The 20,536-nt window shown below is 36.8% G+C and overlaps 2 protein-coding genes across 2 annotated transcripts; one reads left to right on the forward strand and one right to left on the reverse strand.

Moving 5' to 3' along the window:
• Positions 1–1,410: 1,410 nt before the first annotated feature.
• On the reverse strand, positions 1,411–5,013 carry LOC103949664 (putative disease resistance protein RGA3). Its single transcript, XM_048588143.1, has 4 exons — positions 2,141–5,013; positions 1,980–2,045; positions 1,662–1,736; positions 1,411–1,551 (listed from the first exon to the last, which is right to left on the reverse strand). Exon 1 carries the CDS (start codon positions 5,011–5,013, stop codon positions 2,146–2,148), a length of 2,868 nt encoding a protein of 955 aa, XP_048444100.1. The 3' UTR covers positions 1,411–1,551; positions 1,662–1,736; positions 1,980–2,045; positions 2,141–2,145.
• Positions 1,427–9,448, forward strand: LOC103949663. The gene is made up of 10 exons (XM_009360775.3): positions 1,427–1,563; positions 6,027–6,398; positions 6,494–6,697; positions 6,975–7,032; positions 7,120–7,182; positions 7,267–7,342; positions 7,825–7,937; positions 8,060–8,149; positions 8,237–8,368; positions 9,114–9,448. The coding sequence occupies exons 2-10, from the start codon at positions 6,028–6,030 to the stop codon at positions 9,246–9,248; spliced, it is 1,242 nt and encodes a 413-aa protein (XP_009359050.2). The 5' UTR covers positions 1,427–1,563; position 6,027; the 3' UTR covers positions 9,249–9,448.
• The last annotated feature ends 11,088 nt before the right edge of the window (positions 9,449–20,536 follow it).

The following is a 20,536-nucleotide window of genomic DNA, read 5'->3' on the forward strand; positions in this document are numbered from 1 at the left end:
GCGGTCAGAAAATAATTTAAGTTTTACGCTCGTCTCTCCTTGTCGGTAGAAAATTCAGGACTATGAGCGGTCGTCTTCGTTCTTGTGGTGGTGTTCTGTCATATAGATTCCTTGGACTAGCTTGCAAGCCTAATAACCTGGTCCTCTCATCTTTTCGTGGGCTTTCTCTAACCCATCTATTGGGCACAAAAACAACTACATATTCTAATGGGTTTACAAGGATCTTGTGTTAACAGGAATGAAAACCAAACGAATTCAAATAAAATAACGTGAAAAGAAAGAGAAAAAAAAAAAAAAACCATAAACAACTTGCTACATGTGATAACTTTTTGAGTGTCAAACATTGAATTAGTCATTCAGTATTATAGTCTGATCGTATTCCTCTTCATTTGGAAGTGTGAGGTCTTACTTGGGTTCGAATCTCGTGGTTGACGAATTCAATACTAAATTAGGTTGTTCATTATATGCCTTGACCAAACTCTCTTCTCCCTTAATGTAAAAAATATCGATGTAATAAAAATAAAAAAAAATTAAAAAAACATTGAATTAGATGAACCCAACCCTACCACTTATCCTACCCACCAGGCAACCCACGCAAGTGACCACGTGTAAAACAAACGACGTTGATGAAGGTGTCGTTAATGGAGTAATGAGGAGGCGTGGGCACTGGGAACGCAGTGACGTGGAATGACGGTTGGAATGTGAGACGGCGCGCAGGCGATCCGATTCGCACCTTCGTCTCCCAACGGTGACCTCCTCTCCTCGCCAAGCCAAACTCCAGAAATATAAGAAAAATCCGAAACCAAAAACGCAGAAAAATAAAAAATCTGATATGATACAAACCGATTTAACCCGAATCTGAAAATGGAAGTCAAATTCAAAGACGAAAAGAAATTAGAGCAGCGATTGATTGGAGGAGCTCCCCAAGGACGTTTCCAAGAAGCAGAAGTTCGAGGACGCCGTCGCCGCTCTTAATTCGCTGCTCCGGGACCACTACTCCTCCGCTTCTCCGTCGCTGCAGAAACTGTACTACGGCGTCGTTTGCCGGGTCGCCACCGTGTTGAAGGCCCGGTACACCTCCCCTGGTTTCTGGGCCGCCGGACTCGCCCGCTTTCAGCTCTCCCATTCCCTCGTTTCCGACCCTTCCAAGGTGGCCCATTTGCTCGCTTGCATCGATGAGGCACGACAGGTCGTTCATCAGGAAAAGGACCCCCCGCAGCCGTCGTCTTCTCCGAATCAAGGTATATAGTATGACTATCCTTTACAAGGAGATGTACAATCATGTAAGCTCCTCAAACCAAACTCCGTCTATGCGAAATGCAGTTAGCTTCCCTGTTCACATGATTGTATTTGACCTGTTGAAAAATGGTCATGAAGGATCATTAAGCGCAGGTCCAAGCAATGAGGAGTCAGCAGAGGAATGCTTCGAGGAATCACTTTCCAATGCCTGCAAGTTCTCATGGCTTCGGTGAAGATGATCAAAATTTGTGGGGAAGCTTCAGTAGTGGTATGTTGATGGTCGACATCACGCTTTTAGCTTCTACAGAATCCCTGAAACGATAGGTAAGCTACCTATTCAGCAACATCTCTATGATATTGTCCTAGAATTAAATTTTCCTAAGAAACAAGCAAATAATGTATATTAAAGCCAAACAACAAACCTCATGAGAAACCTGAAGGTGACCTCAACTGACGCTCTTTAATTTGGCTCACCTTTGCTCAAGTCTTACTATTTTCTGCGAAAACTTAAGCAACTAAGATAAGAAAATTATGCGCCGTTGAAATTTGATATCAAATTTGGTACATACATATGAACAGTTACTAAAAAGAGCTTGATAAATCAACAAGATGAACGCATGATATGTTTCCCTAGATGGTTTATTGATATCACTACTTTCACTCGGTTGTTCCGCAAAGAAATTAGAAATGAGTAGCTGAAGTTAAATAATCCTTGAAATATATAAAGGAAGACAATTTACCTTTTAAAAGAAGATTAATATGTATGCCTAGCTCGCAAATCACCAGTTGATCCACATTACTCGTATCTTTTGAAGAAGAAAAATAAGAAAATTAAACAAATTAAACAAATATGATGATAGCATACATACATGTGTAAATAAGATAGATAGAGCTCAATTACCTGTATTATGAGATTTTGATGTTTCGGATGTGAGAAATCTTGGGCCACTCCTCTCCACTGTCTTGTTTACAGCGCTCTGAAAGCATGGGACAATTCTCAATTGTAAAATCCTGCAGTGGTGTTTTGCAGAGGAAGTCTGGCAGTGTTTTTATGCCTTGACAGTCCCAAATTTCTAAGGAGGAAAGGCATGGCATGATTGAAATTTCTGAATCCTCTTTGTTCCACCCTTCCACGCCTACTTCCCACTCCTCCAACGCTAACATGTCCACAATTGTGAATTCTTTCAACTTTGGAAAAAATGAGGTGGATGATGATGATGTCGAGGACGTTTCATCTGAGTCAACTATTCCCAAAAATTCACCACCAATCTTTTCCACCTTCTCCATACTCCACAAAGTCAGCTTTTCAAGGTAGGGCAATTTCCCAAGAGGAGGCAAAAACTTGCATTCACTCCATTGATATAGAAAGATGATTCTTAAGTTGCGCAAAGACATCATCCAATTGGGGCAGGTGGTGCCTGAATGATAAGAAATACGTAAGGATTCCAGATTCTCGTGCGGTCGTAAAGCATTTAGTATTTCTATTGTGCTCTTTGTCTGCTTGTAAAAGACATCCTTAGAGTAAATTTCAAGATGAAACAATTGCTTCAGGTCCCACAACTGTGCCTTCTCAAGCTCCCTCTCGTCATTCACATTCCCCTTCAATTTTATGGTGAGACTGCCCTCAAGGTTCAAGACTCTCAGATCTCCCACTTGTAATGCTGCTCTGTCTTCATCCTCACCCCAAACCACAACACACTCATCAATTCTTTTCAATTTTTTTAATCTGAGAATTCCTTTTGGCAAGAACTCCAGCTTATCACAGAACCCAACATACAGGTGCTTTAAGCTAATCAACTTTCCCATGTTATCAGGTAGTTTTTCAAGTGACCAGCAACCAATGAGGCTCAAGGTATACAAATTGTACAACTCACAGATACTGTCCGGCAATATCCCCAAACCAGCATTCCATGACAAATCAATATGCCTCAAATGTATCAATTCACCAATTTCCTTTGGGACTTCACTTATGCCACAGTAACTCAAATTTAATGTCCTAAGACATTTCAGTTGTAGAATAAAATTTGAGTCTATCTCAGCAATCAATGAATCCAAAAATGTGAGTGAACGTAGGTTTTTGCAATTGTAATATGCATTAGAAGGTGGGAGAGACTCAGCATGTTCCGACTTTAAGGTCAAATGACGAACCTTTTCACCCAAAACCTCAATTTCATTGTCAACACCCTTAGCATCGATGATCAAACATTCGTTCTTGGTGAGAGATTGCACAAAGTCATGAACGATGTCATGCATTTTGCAACCTATAATTTTACCACTAACATCATCTTTCTCCAAATCTTGAAAAAAAGACCGTGCTACTAAGTTATCAAAAAATGCTTGACCAACTTCTCCCTCATCTTTATTTCCTTTGGAATTAAGATAATCTTGTGCCATCCAAAGATTAATCAACTTAACCCTCTCAAACTCATGATCTTTAGGAAAACAAGCACAATACAAAAGGCAACATTTGACTGCTGGGGCCAAATCATAATAACTTAGAAAAAGTGGTTGAAAAACTTCTTGCTCCACCTCTTCTCGATCCCATATCTTACTATTCAAGACATCTAGCCATTCCCTCCGTGTTTTCTTATTGTACATGAGACCACCTAAAGCTTTTGCAGCAAGAGGTAAGCCCTTGCATTTCTTCACAATATCCTTACTAATATCTTCAAACGCCTTGGACTCATCTACTTCTGTATTAGCAAATGCCATGTGATTGAAGATTGATAAACAATATTCTTCACGCAACTCTCCCAAATTGATCATTTCATTTTCTGCTCTCATCATATCAACGACCTCATGCTTTCGTGTGGTCACCAATATTCTACTGCCATGAGCACCATGCTGAATTAGTGGTGCCCTTAAATTTTCCCACTTTTTACAATCGTGGGTCCACACATCATCTAGGACAAGGAGAAACCTTTTGCCCTCGAGGGATGTTGACATATATTGCAAGGCATCATCTAACTCATTTGAGTTTGGGGCATTATCACCGCATATAGCTTTGGCAATCTTAATCTCATCAAAAGGATCTGAGACACAAACCCACACTCTCTTTTCAAAATAGGCTTTAACCTTGTCATCATTATAAACAAGTTGGGCTAGAGTTGTTTTTCCCATTCCTCCCATCCCTAGAATAGGGATGATAAGGAGCCCCCTTCGATCTTCTCTACCATTACTCAACAACTTTGTTATCAGAATGTCTTTTTCCTTTTCTCGACCAAATACCTCTGACACAACGACAAAAGACGAAGTCTTCTGTCGTTCAGGTAATTCTTGAATGCCTCTTTCTGTGTGTTGAAACCCATACCTTTGTCTTTGCTCATTGATCCTACTTAGTTTACCATTCAGATCTTTTATCTTACTCGCAATGTCACGGCGAAAAATCACCTCTTTGGTTTTGCGAAAACAAAAGCAGCTAGAGAAAACAGAGAAAGTTACCTTCTTCTTCTTCTTCTCAGGAACATGAGCATTTTCACCTTTTCGTTCTTGCTTCTCAACCTGTTGTCTCAGCATGTCAGTGTTCCACTCGTCCAGCACATCCACCATCTGCAAGGATATGTCTTTGAGCTGATCTAACCAGATCCTCACGCTGCCGTCCTTGACCTGCCTTTGCTCTGCATCTTCGAGAACGGCTTGAATAGCTCTGAGATTGCCAGCAAATTCTTCAACATCTTTTTTGGCGTCCAAAACAAGTTTCACCTCTCCATCAATGTACTCGTAAATTGTTGAAGACAGCCGATCCAGTAGCATGGAGATGATCGCGTCAGCCATTTTTTCAGCCTCCACAATCTGTTGACAGTGGAAAAAGAAATGAAGAAGAAGAAATGTAGAATGGTTTGTGGCGTTGGCTCTCTTCCATCCAGCTTATATGATTATTCCAAGTCCATAAGTTCAAGTAAAGTGAATGGGAGTATTATTGCAGAATGGTTTGTGGCGTTGGCTCTCTTCCATCCAACTTATATGATTATTCCAAGTCCATAAGTTCAAGTAAAGTGAATGGGAGTATTATTCCGAGTCCATAAGTTCAAGTAAAGTGAATGGTAGTCTGCCGTTTGCTGCTATATTCTGTCGAGGCCAACTCCAACTTCGATGCCTTCATTGACCCCACCATTTATAAAATAAAAAAAACAAGCGTTTGTTTATTATTTGGTAATTTGTATTTATTTTAACCCTTTTTTTTTTTTTCTTGGCTCGGCACTTGGTCATTTGATGCCATCAACCAAATGTCACTATTAATTCAATTATTATTACATAAGGGAATAAATACATAAAATGTTAATGTACCTTAATTTGAACGTTTCAATTAAAAGTAATAAATTTCTGTAAAAGGAAAATCTACCGTACTTTATTACACTATATGGTAACAGTAATATTTAAGATATATTACATTTATTCAAAATTATATTTAGGATTATACAATCATGATAAAGTTTAAGCAATGACAAGGAATAGCGTGAATATTACTATAACAAAATTCGCGGTTACATTGCTATTGTCCTAGTACATTATCAGAAAAGATTTTTGTACTTCAACATAATACGCAATTGCATACAAATTAACGTTCAAATTAAATAATTCCGAGTCTTACTTTTGTTATTAAAGTACCGTAGACACTAAACAACGTGATTGCATTGCAATATAAATAATTTAAATTAAATATTGTGGACGGAGGAAAAAGCCAATTAGAGGCAAAAGCCCAAAGCTTTTTCTGTAATCGTGGCGCAACCTTTGAACAGAAAAATGAAGATTTACTTCACAAAATATATATTGTAACTGTGTATTAGTATGTGGGCTTTGGACATGGAAATCGCCGCCTGTTTCTCCTCCTCCGCCGGCTTTGCTGCCAAATTTGGATGCCTGTACGATCACATCCCACTTCACGCCCATACCCATATCAACGGCTATGGTTCCTTCTTGGGATTTCGCGGGAGTAGCAGAGGCAGCAGAGCAGTGGTCGCAGGCGGGTCAGCCTCGGCCTCCGCCAAGAAGCTGGCCGTCAACGGATACGCCGGTCCCAGTTCCACCACTAGCAGGTTAACCTACACTTGGAACGATTCCTGTCTGGTGATTCCTCCGCCCGCCGGCAAGAAGCCACGCGCCATCATCAAGTTCTTGGGTGGCGCCTTCATCGGAGCTGTTCCAGAACTTACTTACAGGTCCCCGAAGTTTTTCATTCTTTGCTGTTTTGGGTTTTGTAATTTTCTTTATTTAAATTTGAGTCCTTCAAGTTCATGTGGATTATATGTCGCAGCTACTTAACTGAGCTATTGGCAAAGGATGGGTTTCTGGTGATATCAGTGCCGTACAATGTGACGTTTGATCATGTCCAAGCTTCCCGGCAAGTGTATGACAGGTTCAACGGCTGCTTGGACAACATCTTAGCTTCTGGACTGCCCAATTCCAATCTATCAGCTGCCCAACTTGCTCGACTGCCCGTGTTTTCGGTTGGCCATAGGTAAAATTTAGAGCCTTTTCACAAGGGATAAAAGCGGTTTCCAAAAGCACTTGCTAGGTGCTTCTTTACGCAGCACTTCCAAGTCTTTCTAGGTAGAACTTGGATTTTTGATAAAATTTTTAACATTGTTTCCAACAAGCGAACCACGTATATGCATAGTCGTTTTCTACTGAAGGTATCTCAAACGGATCGTAAGTTGAGTGGTTTCTAAGTTCATTATCAATGTATCCTGGCAGCAATGTGACTGAAATTTCTGTGTTTTGAATATTTTCTCTAGCAATGGTGCCCTTCTTCAAGTACTTGCCGGGAGCTATTTCTCTGATAAAGTCCCTAAGGTGTGGTTTGTTTTGGAAAGTCCTTCGTTTTAGGTGATTTGAGAAATTCATTCGGTTTGACAAGCAATATTTGTGTCCTTTGCTAAGGCCAATGCTATAATAGCATACAACAATAGACCGGCAACGGAGGCCGTGCCTTACTTTGAGCAGGTAATTCATCTGTATGCCGTGCTTCATATAGTACATTAACGTTTAGGAAATATTGTTGTAAAAGTGTATGATTTGATTGTGCAGTTAGGTCCTTTAGTTAATCAAATGGTGCCTCTTATAGAAGCATCTCCAGTTTCTTCAGTGGCAAGGACTGCCTCAGGTAGCGTTCTGACTTGCTTTCATTGTATTTATTTTCTATGATTCTGTTTATTCTTTTCTCTAGTTTTCTGTATGGATTGCATTTTTGCTTACTTATTGGATTACGCTTTCCTTTCCCTTTGTTAGCTAGTCATAGTACCCTACAAAAGCCTGAATGATGATATACTTTCAGAACATTTAACATACTTTCAGTGCAAGTCAGAGAGAAAGAGAGTGTTGATACTTTATGTTTTTCTGTATTGGTTCATTTTCTTTTGGTCAATATGTATTGGTTCTTTCTTGTAAATTCAAACTCGTAATTATTCTGCGATGTATGGCTACCCTGGTGGCAAGCCATAGATCATCATGTTTTCCTAACTGCCTCCGCGTTGCATCCTTTGAATGCCTTTGAACTGAACTACTCAATTTGAGTGGTATACCATATCAAGGGTGGTGTACTGAAACTTTCCAGCGTTCCCACTTTTCACCACTTCCTATATATAGGAGATGCATGGAAGGCGCTGATTGGTGCAGCTGGAGCTATGCTACCAGACAATCAGGAAACTCTAAGTTCGGTGACTAAATTTGTTGATCAGTTGCCCTCAGTGCTAAATGAGGTATCTTGTTGGCTTGGCAGAAATCGTTCCCTTTATTCTGCAACAGTTAATATTGGAGACTATTTCTTCGTATTAGTCTCATTAATTAGAAGAAAAAAAAAAAATCATAATCTTTCTGTCAGGTAGCACAAGGGATATCAGAGTTTAAGCCAACACCCTCTGAAAACCGTGATTTTTGTAAGAGCTCGTACAATGTCAAACACACGCTACTGGTACGCATGATGTCGCACTATTCTGAATCGTCATGCAATGAATGAAAATGATCTGTTCTCTGGTGTAACTATTATTTGCATTTTTAGGTGAAGTTCAATTTTGACGCAATTGATGAGACAGATACTCTTGAAGAGACGTTAAAGCCTCGCGTGGAATCTATTGGCGGAACACTAGAAAAGGTCGAAATAAGTGGTAACCATATTACTCCATGCGTACAGGTGAACTTAATTCTAAGCTTTATTTCGTTTTAAAGTTTTAATGCTTTTGCTTCTGTAAATTGTGGATTCCATAAAAAATTGTTTCCATATTTGATGGAATCCACAATTTTGCATGAGGCTGGAAGTTTAGAGGTCATTCGTTTACAAAGTTGAAAGCTAATTTAAACAACCTTTCTGACCTTTCAACAAATCGCTTATGCTGGTGCACTCTTTTGAACATATTTTAGTTTTGTGACATAAATTGGTCGAGATCAATTAAATAATCTTAAGTAAGAACTGTCAAGTTGATTAATTACTCAAGTTGGTTTAGATTTCCGCACTAAATATGCAACTTCTTATGCTTTTAACTAAAGTTCTTTACCTTGTTTGTGCTAGTATGCTAGCAATCGTAACTAGACCTTTTCTTCCCCAAATCTATGTCATGTTAAAGGGGAATCGATTGTGATAATCGAATTGCTAGTCACACCAAAACATGCCAAAGAGCCCGGGAAACGGATCAAGAAATCACATTTGACTTGTATCTTCATTCATATCCTAACTTGAACCCCTTATGGAGTCTTCATGTCCATATCGCTGTGAGCTATTAGGAAACAGTCATCTCAGGTTTCCAGCATTACACAATTTGCATTATCATAAGAAGTTGAGAACTATGCATCTCCTTTCTGCTTGTTTGTCTTAGAAGCTTTCGGTTTATGGTCATCATGCGTCGTAATCTCTTCTCTTTTCATTTTTATGGCCTGATCAGGAACCTAAGTGGCAAGCAGGTTACGTTTACACTCCAGCAGATGCTATTGCTCAGAGTCTTAAGATGCTTTCGCTAAATGACGTTAGAGTCCTTTCGAGAACTATAAGCGACTGGTTCAGAGGCTTTGAAGATTGAGCTGCCATGGCTTCAGTGAATTCATGTTGTTAGTTAGAGTCCTTCAGAGAAAATTCATGTAAAGTTTATGCTACTTTTGAATACATTAGTTGGGCCACCAAGAGAGCAGTGTCTTATCTTTTACTGGCGTTGGCTTGATATTGTTACAACAGTAATGTCACACTTATCGCATTTTTTATTACATTTGTACTTTTTCTTTAGTACAGGGCGGTACAAACATAGTATATAAAACGTCATAAATGTTGCTTCTGTTTTTTTTTTTTTATTTTTTTTTTATAATTTTTAATCAATTTTGGCAAAAACTGAAAACCATCACAAATCTATTTTTGTGAAACATTTTATCTCAATATAAAGCTTTGTAAATTTCATGGACACTCGAGAAATGTTCTAGCCAACCGACTATTTTAGCCAGATTCAAAGCTTCGCTAATATTTATAACCTAATGTTTCATTTTCAAAATTAAAAGTTCAACCAAAAATGCATTTTCAATTAAGTGGTGATCTCTTTAAAGGGCTTATAACATTTCTCTATTTTGTCGATAAAATATTCTTGGAGAAAACTCAACATTCGCATTTTTGACAATAATTGTGGAGCTATTGCTGACGATTTTTAATCGATTTTGTCAAAAATCATCACAAAACCTATTTTTGAGGAATGTCCGACCATAAGCTTCTTAAAATTTTAGGACGACATTATGAAGCAGGTCGACGAAAACACTACTATGGCTAATTAAGTTCAGAGCTCCACTTTTTTTTTTTTCAAGCTTAAAAATTCAACGAAAAATACTTATATCGTAAAACTGCTTTAAATGGTTTATAACGAAATCTAAGACCTTAGATTGACTGTGAAACAAGTTTGGGGGGCTGTCCGAAATGTTTCAGAACTAAAATTGCATTTTGAAATATTGAATTACAAGAACTAAGGAGTTCAGGATGTCGAACTACATTGATGGTTATAAGATTTAGACTACGATCTTCTCTTTCTTTTTGTGGTATTCAGCAAGAATCATGCCTGATATACAGAAGTGGCTTGCAAGATTAATGTGACCATCTTTCCAACTTGAGGGCAAGGCAAGCCCATTGTTTGATTTTAATTAATTATGCATGCAACTTCTGAAACCTTTTGCATGCATGTCACCAACAACCCCTTTCATGTGCCCACATTTAAGCTTTTTTCACTCTTGAAGGAATCGGCAGGTGGCTTCTCCACAATAGTCTACTTTTTTGGAAAATGAGAAGACTCAAAAATGTGTTTTAATCTTCCTATAAGCACTATCGTGTGTTTTTTCCATGCCAAAAATTAAACACAAAACATATCATGTGAATACGGACCTGGATTCATCATTAACTACTAAGCCATCCGTAATGGTTGTATGACCACAAAAACAAAAATGAAAATTTGTGTTCAGCTAGATAGATCATAAAAATTCATCTCAATCTTCTTGCAAGAAAAGCGGCAAAGTGTTGTTTGGGAACAACTTGTCAAACATTTTGACGATGATAACGATGAAGATTGATGGTGGATAACTAGATAAAGATGATCTTATACAGGACTAGTTTCTTAAAGAGATTTTGCTCAACTATACCAAAAGCGAGATAGGATAATGTTCTCCTATTAACAGGACCAGTTTCTGAAGGAGATCCGCTCAACCATAGCAAAAAATGAGATAGAATAATGTTCTCCTATTTGCCGTTTTATGATCACTTAGTGACTATTTGGAATTCAGTAGGTTTGTTTTTTTATTTTTTATTTTTTATTTTTTATTTTTTATTTTTTTATTTTTTATTAAGGAGGACAATTGGTGACAAACCACTATTATCTACCCTTTTCGGGGGACAGGAAGACTCACAGAGGCATTTCAGTCTCCCCTGGCCACAAGTCTGGCTTCTACACCAGCGGCGGGTTTCGAACTCGAGACCTTGGGTTTTTAGTTTTAAGGAAATCTCATAATCTGTCATTTACCACTGGACTACTAGCTCGCGGTTTGAAATTCAGTAGTTTAAATTTGTCTTTTCTTTGGCTCCACAATATAAGTGTACGGGCTTTATGATCGATAATGTGGTCACAAAACAGTCAATACAAGTGAAGCAAACCCCGTTAAATAGGAGAGATTCTCTCATGCAACCAAATTTAGTCATAAAAACATTTTTTTTCCAATAAAATTTGTCATGTGTTTAAAAGGAGTATTATTCGTTTAATAAACAATTCATACAAGATCAACTCATTATATGCACTTCGTAATGTATTTCAACGATATTTCAGTACATTATTCATAGATCATCCTTACAAAAAAATTAGACAAATTCAAATTCATTAAGATATTCATTTATAGGGAAAAATGAACGAATAGAGATCTAAAAAACACTAAATTTAATACAACGGTCATATGATTTCAATTTGGATGATTTTTGATAGATTTGATTTTTGAGGTAAGGCATTAAAATAGATTGTTAGATTAATGTTGAAGTGCATTAAGAAGAGACTCCGTAAAAACGTGTGTCAAAAGACGTGTTCCTAAATCCTGAACATGATATTAATATATAGTTATATGTACATATATACGTGTGTGTATATGCATATGGCTATACTCACACGTATGCTGGTTATGGTCGGTAGCGTGAGGATTAAGGATTGGCTTTACTTGGTTTTTATTGATTGCAACTTGTGGTTTGAAACCATGACTGCTAAAATTAACTCCTTTGAATTTAGATGCTTTTTTTTTTTCTTCTGATAACAGTAGCAAGCTTCTTTCTTTCCTTTCTAGAACACATTGTCACGTACACGGTACACTCACTCTCTCTATCTCTCTCTCTCTCTCTTCATTTCTTATGCTAACCGTTCGCCTTTATGTCCTTGCCTCTCAGTAACTCAGTGACTCAGTCTCATCACAGAGAGAGAGAGAGAGGAGAGGGAGAGAGGGTAGGTTGTTGGTGTTGATGACAGATTAAAAATGTTATGGTCCACCGCCACCCCCCACTTATAGCGGAAAGTGACCATACAATTTGGCGGTTAAATGAAAATGGGAGATCAGCTGCAGCAAACTGTGTCACTCAAGAGGCTACCAGCAGCAGCAGAAGCTACTTGCAATTGCATGCAGCTCCCACCCTCTTATCTCATGGGAGGTCCCTAGCTAGCTAGCTATCCAAGTCCAGTAAATATGAACAATTTTCATTTGATTTACCACATTAAATACCATTCGGCCATTATTTCACACGATTTAAATATAAAGCAAAAGTTAATTCATACGATAAAATATCGAATATAAATAAACTCCTCAAGATAGTAACACAACTATATAGTCATTATTTTGGGACCAACCAATTTTATAGTTTTGAAAGGTTATTACTTAATAGAGATGTGCAAAAAATATTATCTTTTGACTTAGTTATCATTAATAGAAATTATATGAGTACAAAACTACTAATAGAGCACGTCAATTTTCAAGATGAAACATTGAAAAAAAAAAAACGCCTAGGCTTTAGAATCCAGTTGATGTATGCATGTAGTACTCTTCTCTATAAATATGTTTGAGAATCTTAAAGAAACATCATGGCTGTACTAAGAAGATGTCCATATTGATGAGGTATTACTTACTTTTAAATTTAAAAACATGGTATCAACTCTTAAAAATAAAATAGTGTTCCAAACAATTATATGAACAACATAAATAAAACTAATATAAGCATCCGGAATCACATAATATTGTCCGATTCATGGAGATATGAGAAAGATTAGTCTTTTAGCTCATCTGAAACAAATATTGCATATTTTTGTATTTATTGACAATGTTATTATTATACAAAGGTACATTTCCTTAATATTGAACTTAAAAAAAATTGTACAGTATAAAGTTTATTCATTTACATAATTGATCCAAGTCGAAGATGATATTGAGGATCTATAGAGAAGTTTATGGTCATAGAACTTTTGCAAATCCTGACTCTAACCTTGAACTATTCTTTTTATTTTCAATTGTCTATAAATAATGAAAAAGATTTTAGAATTTGACAATAATATTTTTATGTATTCAATACGATTATTGGTGTTACATACGTAAAGTAATTGTATTAAATAAATATATTCATGTAAATTATATTTATAGTTATATTATTAATAACGTGCAAATATTATAGCAAATCCGTCATATTTTATTCAGGTCTTTTATTTTATGAAGGGGTACAAAAAATCTTTTTATTTTTATTTTTTATGAACAAATGATATAATCTATATTAAAAGAGAGAATATGAGTAAATTTAATCTCATAATAAACTAATAATAATATCATTCAAATTCGTCTTATAAAATAATTAAATTTAAAAATTTTCATTTATAAGTAAAAACGGTAATACAAAATGACAAAGGTTGTTTTCCGTTTAGACTTTAGACACAAAGAAAATCCTCTTCTTTTTTATGTTTTTTGGAAAATACCAAAATGGTCAATTAGGGCTATTAATGGATGCCGCAGGCTTTTTCGGCCAGGTGGGCCAGGCCCATTTGCTGCCGATTTCATGTTCCCTTCGTCGTTTCCCACGTGGCAACCTCTGTCTGATTGGAGCCTTGGACCCCAGCCCACATGGCCGTTTGATTACGACCCGTCACATCATACCCGTCAGTGTTCACAGGCGGTCCCACAGTTGTTTAAGCTGAGAACAATTTCCGTATTGCGTTGTGCACCTCCACGGTTCCAACCGTTCTTCGTGGAAATGGGGAAATAAGTACTGAAAACATTGTAAATTTTAGACATACTAGTTGGCAATAAAAGAGATTTATTTCTTTTGTTCAATTTGATGCAATTGATATTGAAGGAAGAAAAGAGTAAGAATTCTTCACGATTTTAGCTACGATTTACTACATTCTTGTTTCTTAAACAAGAATTTGAAATGACTTTGTTACTGTAAAAAAAATTTGTGTATATTATACGAACAATGTTAGTATTGTTTGTCAATTGGATCCATTGCAGTCCAATTGCTCATTCTGTAATTCGTACATCGCTTATGCACATGTGAGTGATCAAAGATTGAAGATTACTTATGTAACGCGTCATTTGTGTATACCCATATGGATGTTCAAAGACGGAACTAGTTTATGGCTAGGATCAATTGTAACTCTCCCTAACATTTTGGTTGACATTTTCTTATGTAAAGTTTGCATTAATTCTTAATTTCTTTTAACATAATATACAGTTGCATTATGGTGTAGAAGATTGGGCACAACCAATTAATGAGCCAGGTACAGTAATTTGATACCTTACTTGTTATTTATAAGAATTGAGCTTAAAACTTTTATTTAAAAATCAATAAAACTGTCAGTAAACAGTAAGCCAAAGTACTGAGTACGAAATTTTCAATCACAAAATTACAGGATGGTGATACGGTACTACAAAAATTTTCCTTTCTTCTAGCCCACCCCAACCCGCATTAAAAACCTAATTCCGTCAGTGCAAGTTGATTGTGACACTGACATTTTCCTTACGGTGTTTTTACCAAGTTACATGTACAAATAGATTTCTCTTAGAAACGATAATAATTTAGGGTTCATTTCCAATGAGAGTAAGGTCCTTATTTAATACTACAAAGCAGTACTATAGTTTAGTGAAGTCCAGCATGCAGCCTGCAACGCTAATTCAGATTTGGGGAAATATATCTTTGTTATGGGATAATGAGAGGGCAGAGAGAAAGGGCACGACCAGCAGGGCCTGCAAATCAAAAGCCTTTGATGCAGTGACTGCAGTGAGGGCAGACAACAAGACTGAGCTACTAGTGGGTATGAATGGATTGCACAAGTGCGAGCTCTTTTTGGTGTAAAAGAGTTATATAAAAACTCGAGCTGATGTTACTATTTGACTCTCAAGAGATAAGAAGTTTTATTTTCTCTCACAAACACAGCGGTGTGAAATTTGAAATGTGAATGGAATCCCCAGAGAGAGAGAGAGAGAGGTGAGGCGGTTGGTTAGGGTTTTGGTGGGTGAATGTGATTCGTCAAAAGTCATCTGTTTTGTGATTTTATCTTGAAGACACCTGCACCTGCTGCTAAGCGAGGGGATTGGTGCTAGCTGGCTGCTTGTTTTTTGATTTTATCAGGAAAAGAAAACTCATCAAGTAATCAAAAGCCCACATGCCTCCATCCATTCAACCTTGATGTTATCCACAGAACACCGCAGAAAAAGAAGAGGTCTGTTTCTCTCTCTCTATATCCCACTTTCTTACGTTCTTATATATTATGCATTTATTATTATTATTCCGAATATTTTATGCCCTTCATGTCCTTTTACACTTGTAAATCATCTATGTTGTTCTTCCAAGTTACCTTCTGATATAGTTTGCTGATCTATCTGTATCATGCGTATCTTTCTTACCAAAACAAATATTGTTAATCCTTCTCATGTTTGTGAATTGATCATCTGCTGAAGTATTTGCTCCAAGATTGTATTTAGTTTGTAGGGCTATATTTATATTTTGTTAAAAGATATAGGGTTTTACTTGTTCAAAATGTTCTACTTTGTTCAGAAAAATGGTAAACTAGCACAATTTTTGGTGTTGGAATGGTTATTTTCAGTGACGTGAGTGCTTGCGTAGCTAATTTTAGATTTATTTTCATGGCAAGACTTGATATGTTCCAATCATGAAAACACTTTGTGTGGAGATCAGTTTTATCCTCCGGCATAATTTGTACTTGGGATGACTTTAATTAAATTAGGTGGATAATTCTAGTTTTACTGGGATTTCTTGATGTATAGTTTCGCTAGCTAGTCAGAAGCTTGTCAAATCTGTTTGATCAACTGAACCATTTGTACTACTCAAAAACAGCTGGGAGCCCTTCGATTAGTGCTGGTATACATAGAATTTTAGTGGCTGTGTACGGTAACTAAGATAAGTTGATTGAAGGAAGAAATTTTAGCTGATTTTAAAACATTATGCAGTTTTTCAATCGGTTTTCACTCTTAACGTAGATGAAAAAATGCTGCCACACCCATCTGTTTACATTGTTGCTCTTCAGAGTAGCTCCAGCATATCAAAGGTCCCGGTAACTTCCTATTGAATCCCCTTCAGTGAACAGTAATTACTTTAATGAATAGTAATTGTCTTTTGCATCTCTACCCCTAACTGAATAGCCATGACAATAGGCAATAAAATATTAGTATTTTTTATTTTATAAAATAATACAAAATAATTTTATTTTTAATTTTCAGATAAGATTTTTAATCGTCTCATTGCGTCACATGTTATTATCCGAAATGACAATTTTTGGTGATAGATTTCGATAAGATTTTTATCCAATGCCATCATGCCACGTGTCGTTACCTTTTCAGAATCGTTGCTGATATATTTCCGATAAGATTTTTAACCAATCATGTCGTGTCACATGTCACAATCTGTTTACAATCTTTGAGGATAGATTTCGATCAAATTTTTAAATGACGGCATACCACATGACATTATTATCTACAACCTAATCCTTTCTTTTTCCTCCATATAATCCACCATCCATCCTAAGAAATCACACACCAAAATCAAAATCTTTATCATTATTCATAGTTTCTGCTTCCTTCTTACAATGTTTTCTTCAAGGATGTTGCAGGAAATCGATGAGCAAAAGAAATAATTGTTTAAGCAAGGGGAAGAAATGTTCAATCTCCAGGTGGGCGAAAATGAAATGGAAGATAAAGAGGATGAGGAACGTAGAAGGAAAGATGACGAAACAAGAAGCCAAAGAGCCTCACATTCCCGTCGAGTTATCCAAGTTGTGGTTCAAATCTCCAGGCCTAACCGTTTTGCAAACATTGATAGAAGTAGGCAACAACGAGATACGGATCTCTTGGATGATTATTTTGTCCGTAGTAGTGCATTCCTTGATACGTACTTTAGACATCATTTTAGAATGGAACGACATTTGTTCAACAAAATCATGATTGTTGTTTACAACCATGATTCTTACTTTGTGCAAAAGAAGGATGCTTTTGGTGTTATGGGTCTTCTTCATGAGCAAAAAATTACTGCTGCCTTGCGGATGTTTGCATATGGAGCATCTGCGGACCAAGTGGATAAGATAGCGAGGATGGGGAAATCAACCATTCTTGAGTTCCTTATGAGGTTTTGCTCTGCAATCGAATCATCTACACCACAAAGCACCTCTGAAGACCTACTAAGATGGACTTGCAAATGTTTTTGAAGAAGGGCGAGATGAGAGGTTTACCTGGGATGATTGGAACCATCGATTGTATGCACTGTTAGTTTAAATAAAGTACTCTATTCAATAAATATACTCTTAGTTTAAATAAAGTACTAAATTCAATAAATTGGAAACAACATAAAAGTACTCTATTCAATAAATAAGAAATTACAATTCAAAGTGATTGGAAAATTATGGGCTCTGATTAAAAACAAATTCCCTAATCCCTTGTAAATGGAAAATCATCACCTAACCAATTTGTGATGCTAGGACCATCTTTTCTTGCTCTCGCTTTTCTTGCACACCTCCTTCGCATCATGTCTGCTTTCTCCGAATTCCAAAAATATTTAGAATTCAGGAGACATCGCCTCTACAGGCTCCTTCATAATGTCACGATCTTGTTGAGCCCTTCTTTCTTCTTTAAGCTCTTCCCTTTCTTGCCTAAGTAGCTATCTTTCTCTCTCATTAGTTTGAAATAATCTCTTAGCAGCTGTAGCTTTGCCTTATCTCTAACCTTATCAGCCTTAAATTTAGCCATTTCCCGCACCAAAGTCAATTCACCTTGGCGAGCAAGTTCTTCCATATATTTTGCATAATCATTCTTGGAAGCACTCCATTTTTTCTTTGATGCCTTCTTATCTTAAGGCCTAATTGGATAACGGGTCGACCCCGACCCTTGTTCAAGGGTCGCTTCCGACACTTGTTTTGTGTCACTTTCATGAACATGCCAGTGATGATCGGGCGTAGAGTGTAGAGGGGTGCTATTCATGACAACTTCTGGACCGACAAGCACAACTTTGAATTTAGGACAATCTTTGACAATATTCCAACATTCTCATCGGGTGAATGATTTGTTTTTGCTTTTGGTTTTGCTTTTGGCATTATACCAAGCTTGTGCTTGAAGCGTCTACACAATGTGGGAGAAGAAATAATTATAATCAAAGTAGCTAATGTAAATTTGTATATAGTACAAACAAATAAATAATATATTGTTACCTGATCCGTGAAATTTTCCCTACTTTGAATATTAATACTAGTTTGTGCCAAGGCATCTCTCCAATGACTAAATGATTGGCTGAATATTTATTCTCCAATGACTGGACATCGATTCTTTAGTTCTTTTCCCACCAATTTTCTCAAGAAAAAGGGTATGAATAAGACTCATCATTTCTCGCAACTGCATCTCATTACCCGTAATTGAATCATGAGTAACTTCAACCCAGCTTTAATAAGCATCCAATTCGTACCTACATCATTAGTCCTTTTGTTGGAAACCAATTGGATTGAAACTTCGAGAGAAATATTGGATATGGTTGAAAGTATTTGAGAAAATATGAAATTGTGGTGTAAGGTAGAAGATAATGAGAAGGTATTTATAGAAAAGTAATTTTTTTTTTTTTCGGATTTTTTTATTAATTTTTTATTAACTTAATTAATTTCTGTCGTTGGATTAAAAAAAAAATTTTGACATTCAACCCTCCAGATTGTGCCACGTGGCACAATAGTAATATATCTAATTCTTTTTCCTTTTTTTCTTATTTTTAAAGGCGAATAACGTGGACTGTTGATCTGAAATCCAACGAATGATATTGTGCCACATCATCTAGTCGTTGGGGGGAGGTTTGAATTTTTGTTTGCCGTTGGAAATCCAATGGTCCAAAAAATTTATCCGTTGAAATCCAACGGATGAGAATGTGCCATGTGCCCCCACAAACGGTAGCATTTCATACCTCTGGATCGTGGGCCCCACAGACTGAAAAGCTGTCGGTAACGCACCCCCACGCTTAAGTGTGCGACACGTGCCTGGCGTAATTTTTTTTTTTTAATAACGTGGCTGACATCACCCTTGCATCATCTGGCCTCAGGCACTCGGGCCCCCTCAATCCAATCGCCCTCATGGGCAGGAGCAAGTAGCTAGGGCAATTGGGTAGGAAATTCATCCTGTCCACCGAGCTATTGAATACAGTGGAGTTGCTCTCATGCATATAGTCTATGGCTACTAGACATTTCTGACATAGTGAAATAATTCAAGGGACTGTTTGAACAGTGTTGACGCCCAAAAATGTACCTAAAAGTCCTCCAACAAACAGATATGAGGATGTCTTCCCTCTCTTTATGGATTGATTTAACAGATATAATTCAGTCTTAAAAGCAAACATTGTCAGTGTAAGGATTTTGTAAAGATCTAAGATTGTTGATTTGTTAAATTACTTTTGTTGAGAATAACTTTCATGCGATTGAGATATCCTGAAATATCAATGTCGCCATGACATCTTAGGTGTAAGTAAGTTTCTTTCATACTTTGGTTTTCATTGTCATTCGAAGTGATTTTGGCACACTTTGTACATATCCTTCTTAATTTTGGTCATTAGTTATCCTTTACTTTGTTTAATGCAATGAGTAAAGAAAAAAGATGTGCAATATTAATTATTTTCCCCGTGGTAACGGCTTCTGGTAAAGTCTTATATGAGACAAAGAAGCCATGCCTCTGTAACCACCAATTAAAGTACAGAATGACAGTGAGAAAGTTGATTAGAAAGTGCAGTAACAAAGTGAAAAAAAAAAAAAAAAAAAGAACGAATAATTTGAGAGAAGGTTTAGAGAGAGGGAGGTATGGAGCATTTCTGTCTTGAACATGATGTGGCATGGCTTTGCAAATGCCAAAAGGTCCAAGTTCTTTGTTTCATCAACAGATTCAAATCAAGTTGAACAACTTGTTTAAAACAGAAAATTTGGATGGTTTTCTTTCTCCGCCAAAAACCAGAAGTTTTGTAATATATATGAAGGTTACAACAGTAATGGAGATTCTTCTGTCAGTCTTTGTGTTGGCTTCTGCTGACGTTTTTAGAGCACGGTCCCGTTTTACTTGCAGACAAGATACCAGAACACCATTGAATAGTTTTATGCCTGAAATGTCCTCTATGTCTTGAGTTAATTACTAGCAAATTACATTACCAATGATCATCAAAGAAACAAGGTGCGTTTGGACGAGGGACTTTGAAATTCTATGAAATTTAGGTTAAATTTGTTAGGAATGCATTATAAAAATTATATGGAGATTCCAAAAATGACTATCTGGGAAGTATCATTCAGAAACTCATTAGTTTAGTATCTTTACG

This window comes from the organism of the source record quoted next, unplaced genomic scaffold (assembly GCF_019419815.1).
Source record: "Pyrus x bretschneideri cultivar Hongxiangsu unplaced genomic scaffold, Pyrus_bretschneideri_v1 Contig28, whole genome shotgun sequence".
Lineage (NCBI taxonomy): Eukaryota > Viridiplantae > Streptophyta > Magnoliopsida > Rosales > Rosaceae > Pyrus > Pyrus x bretschneideri.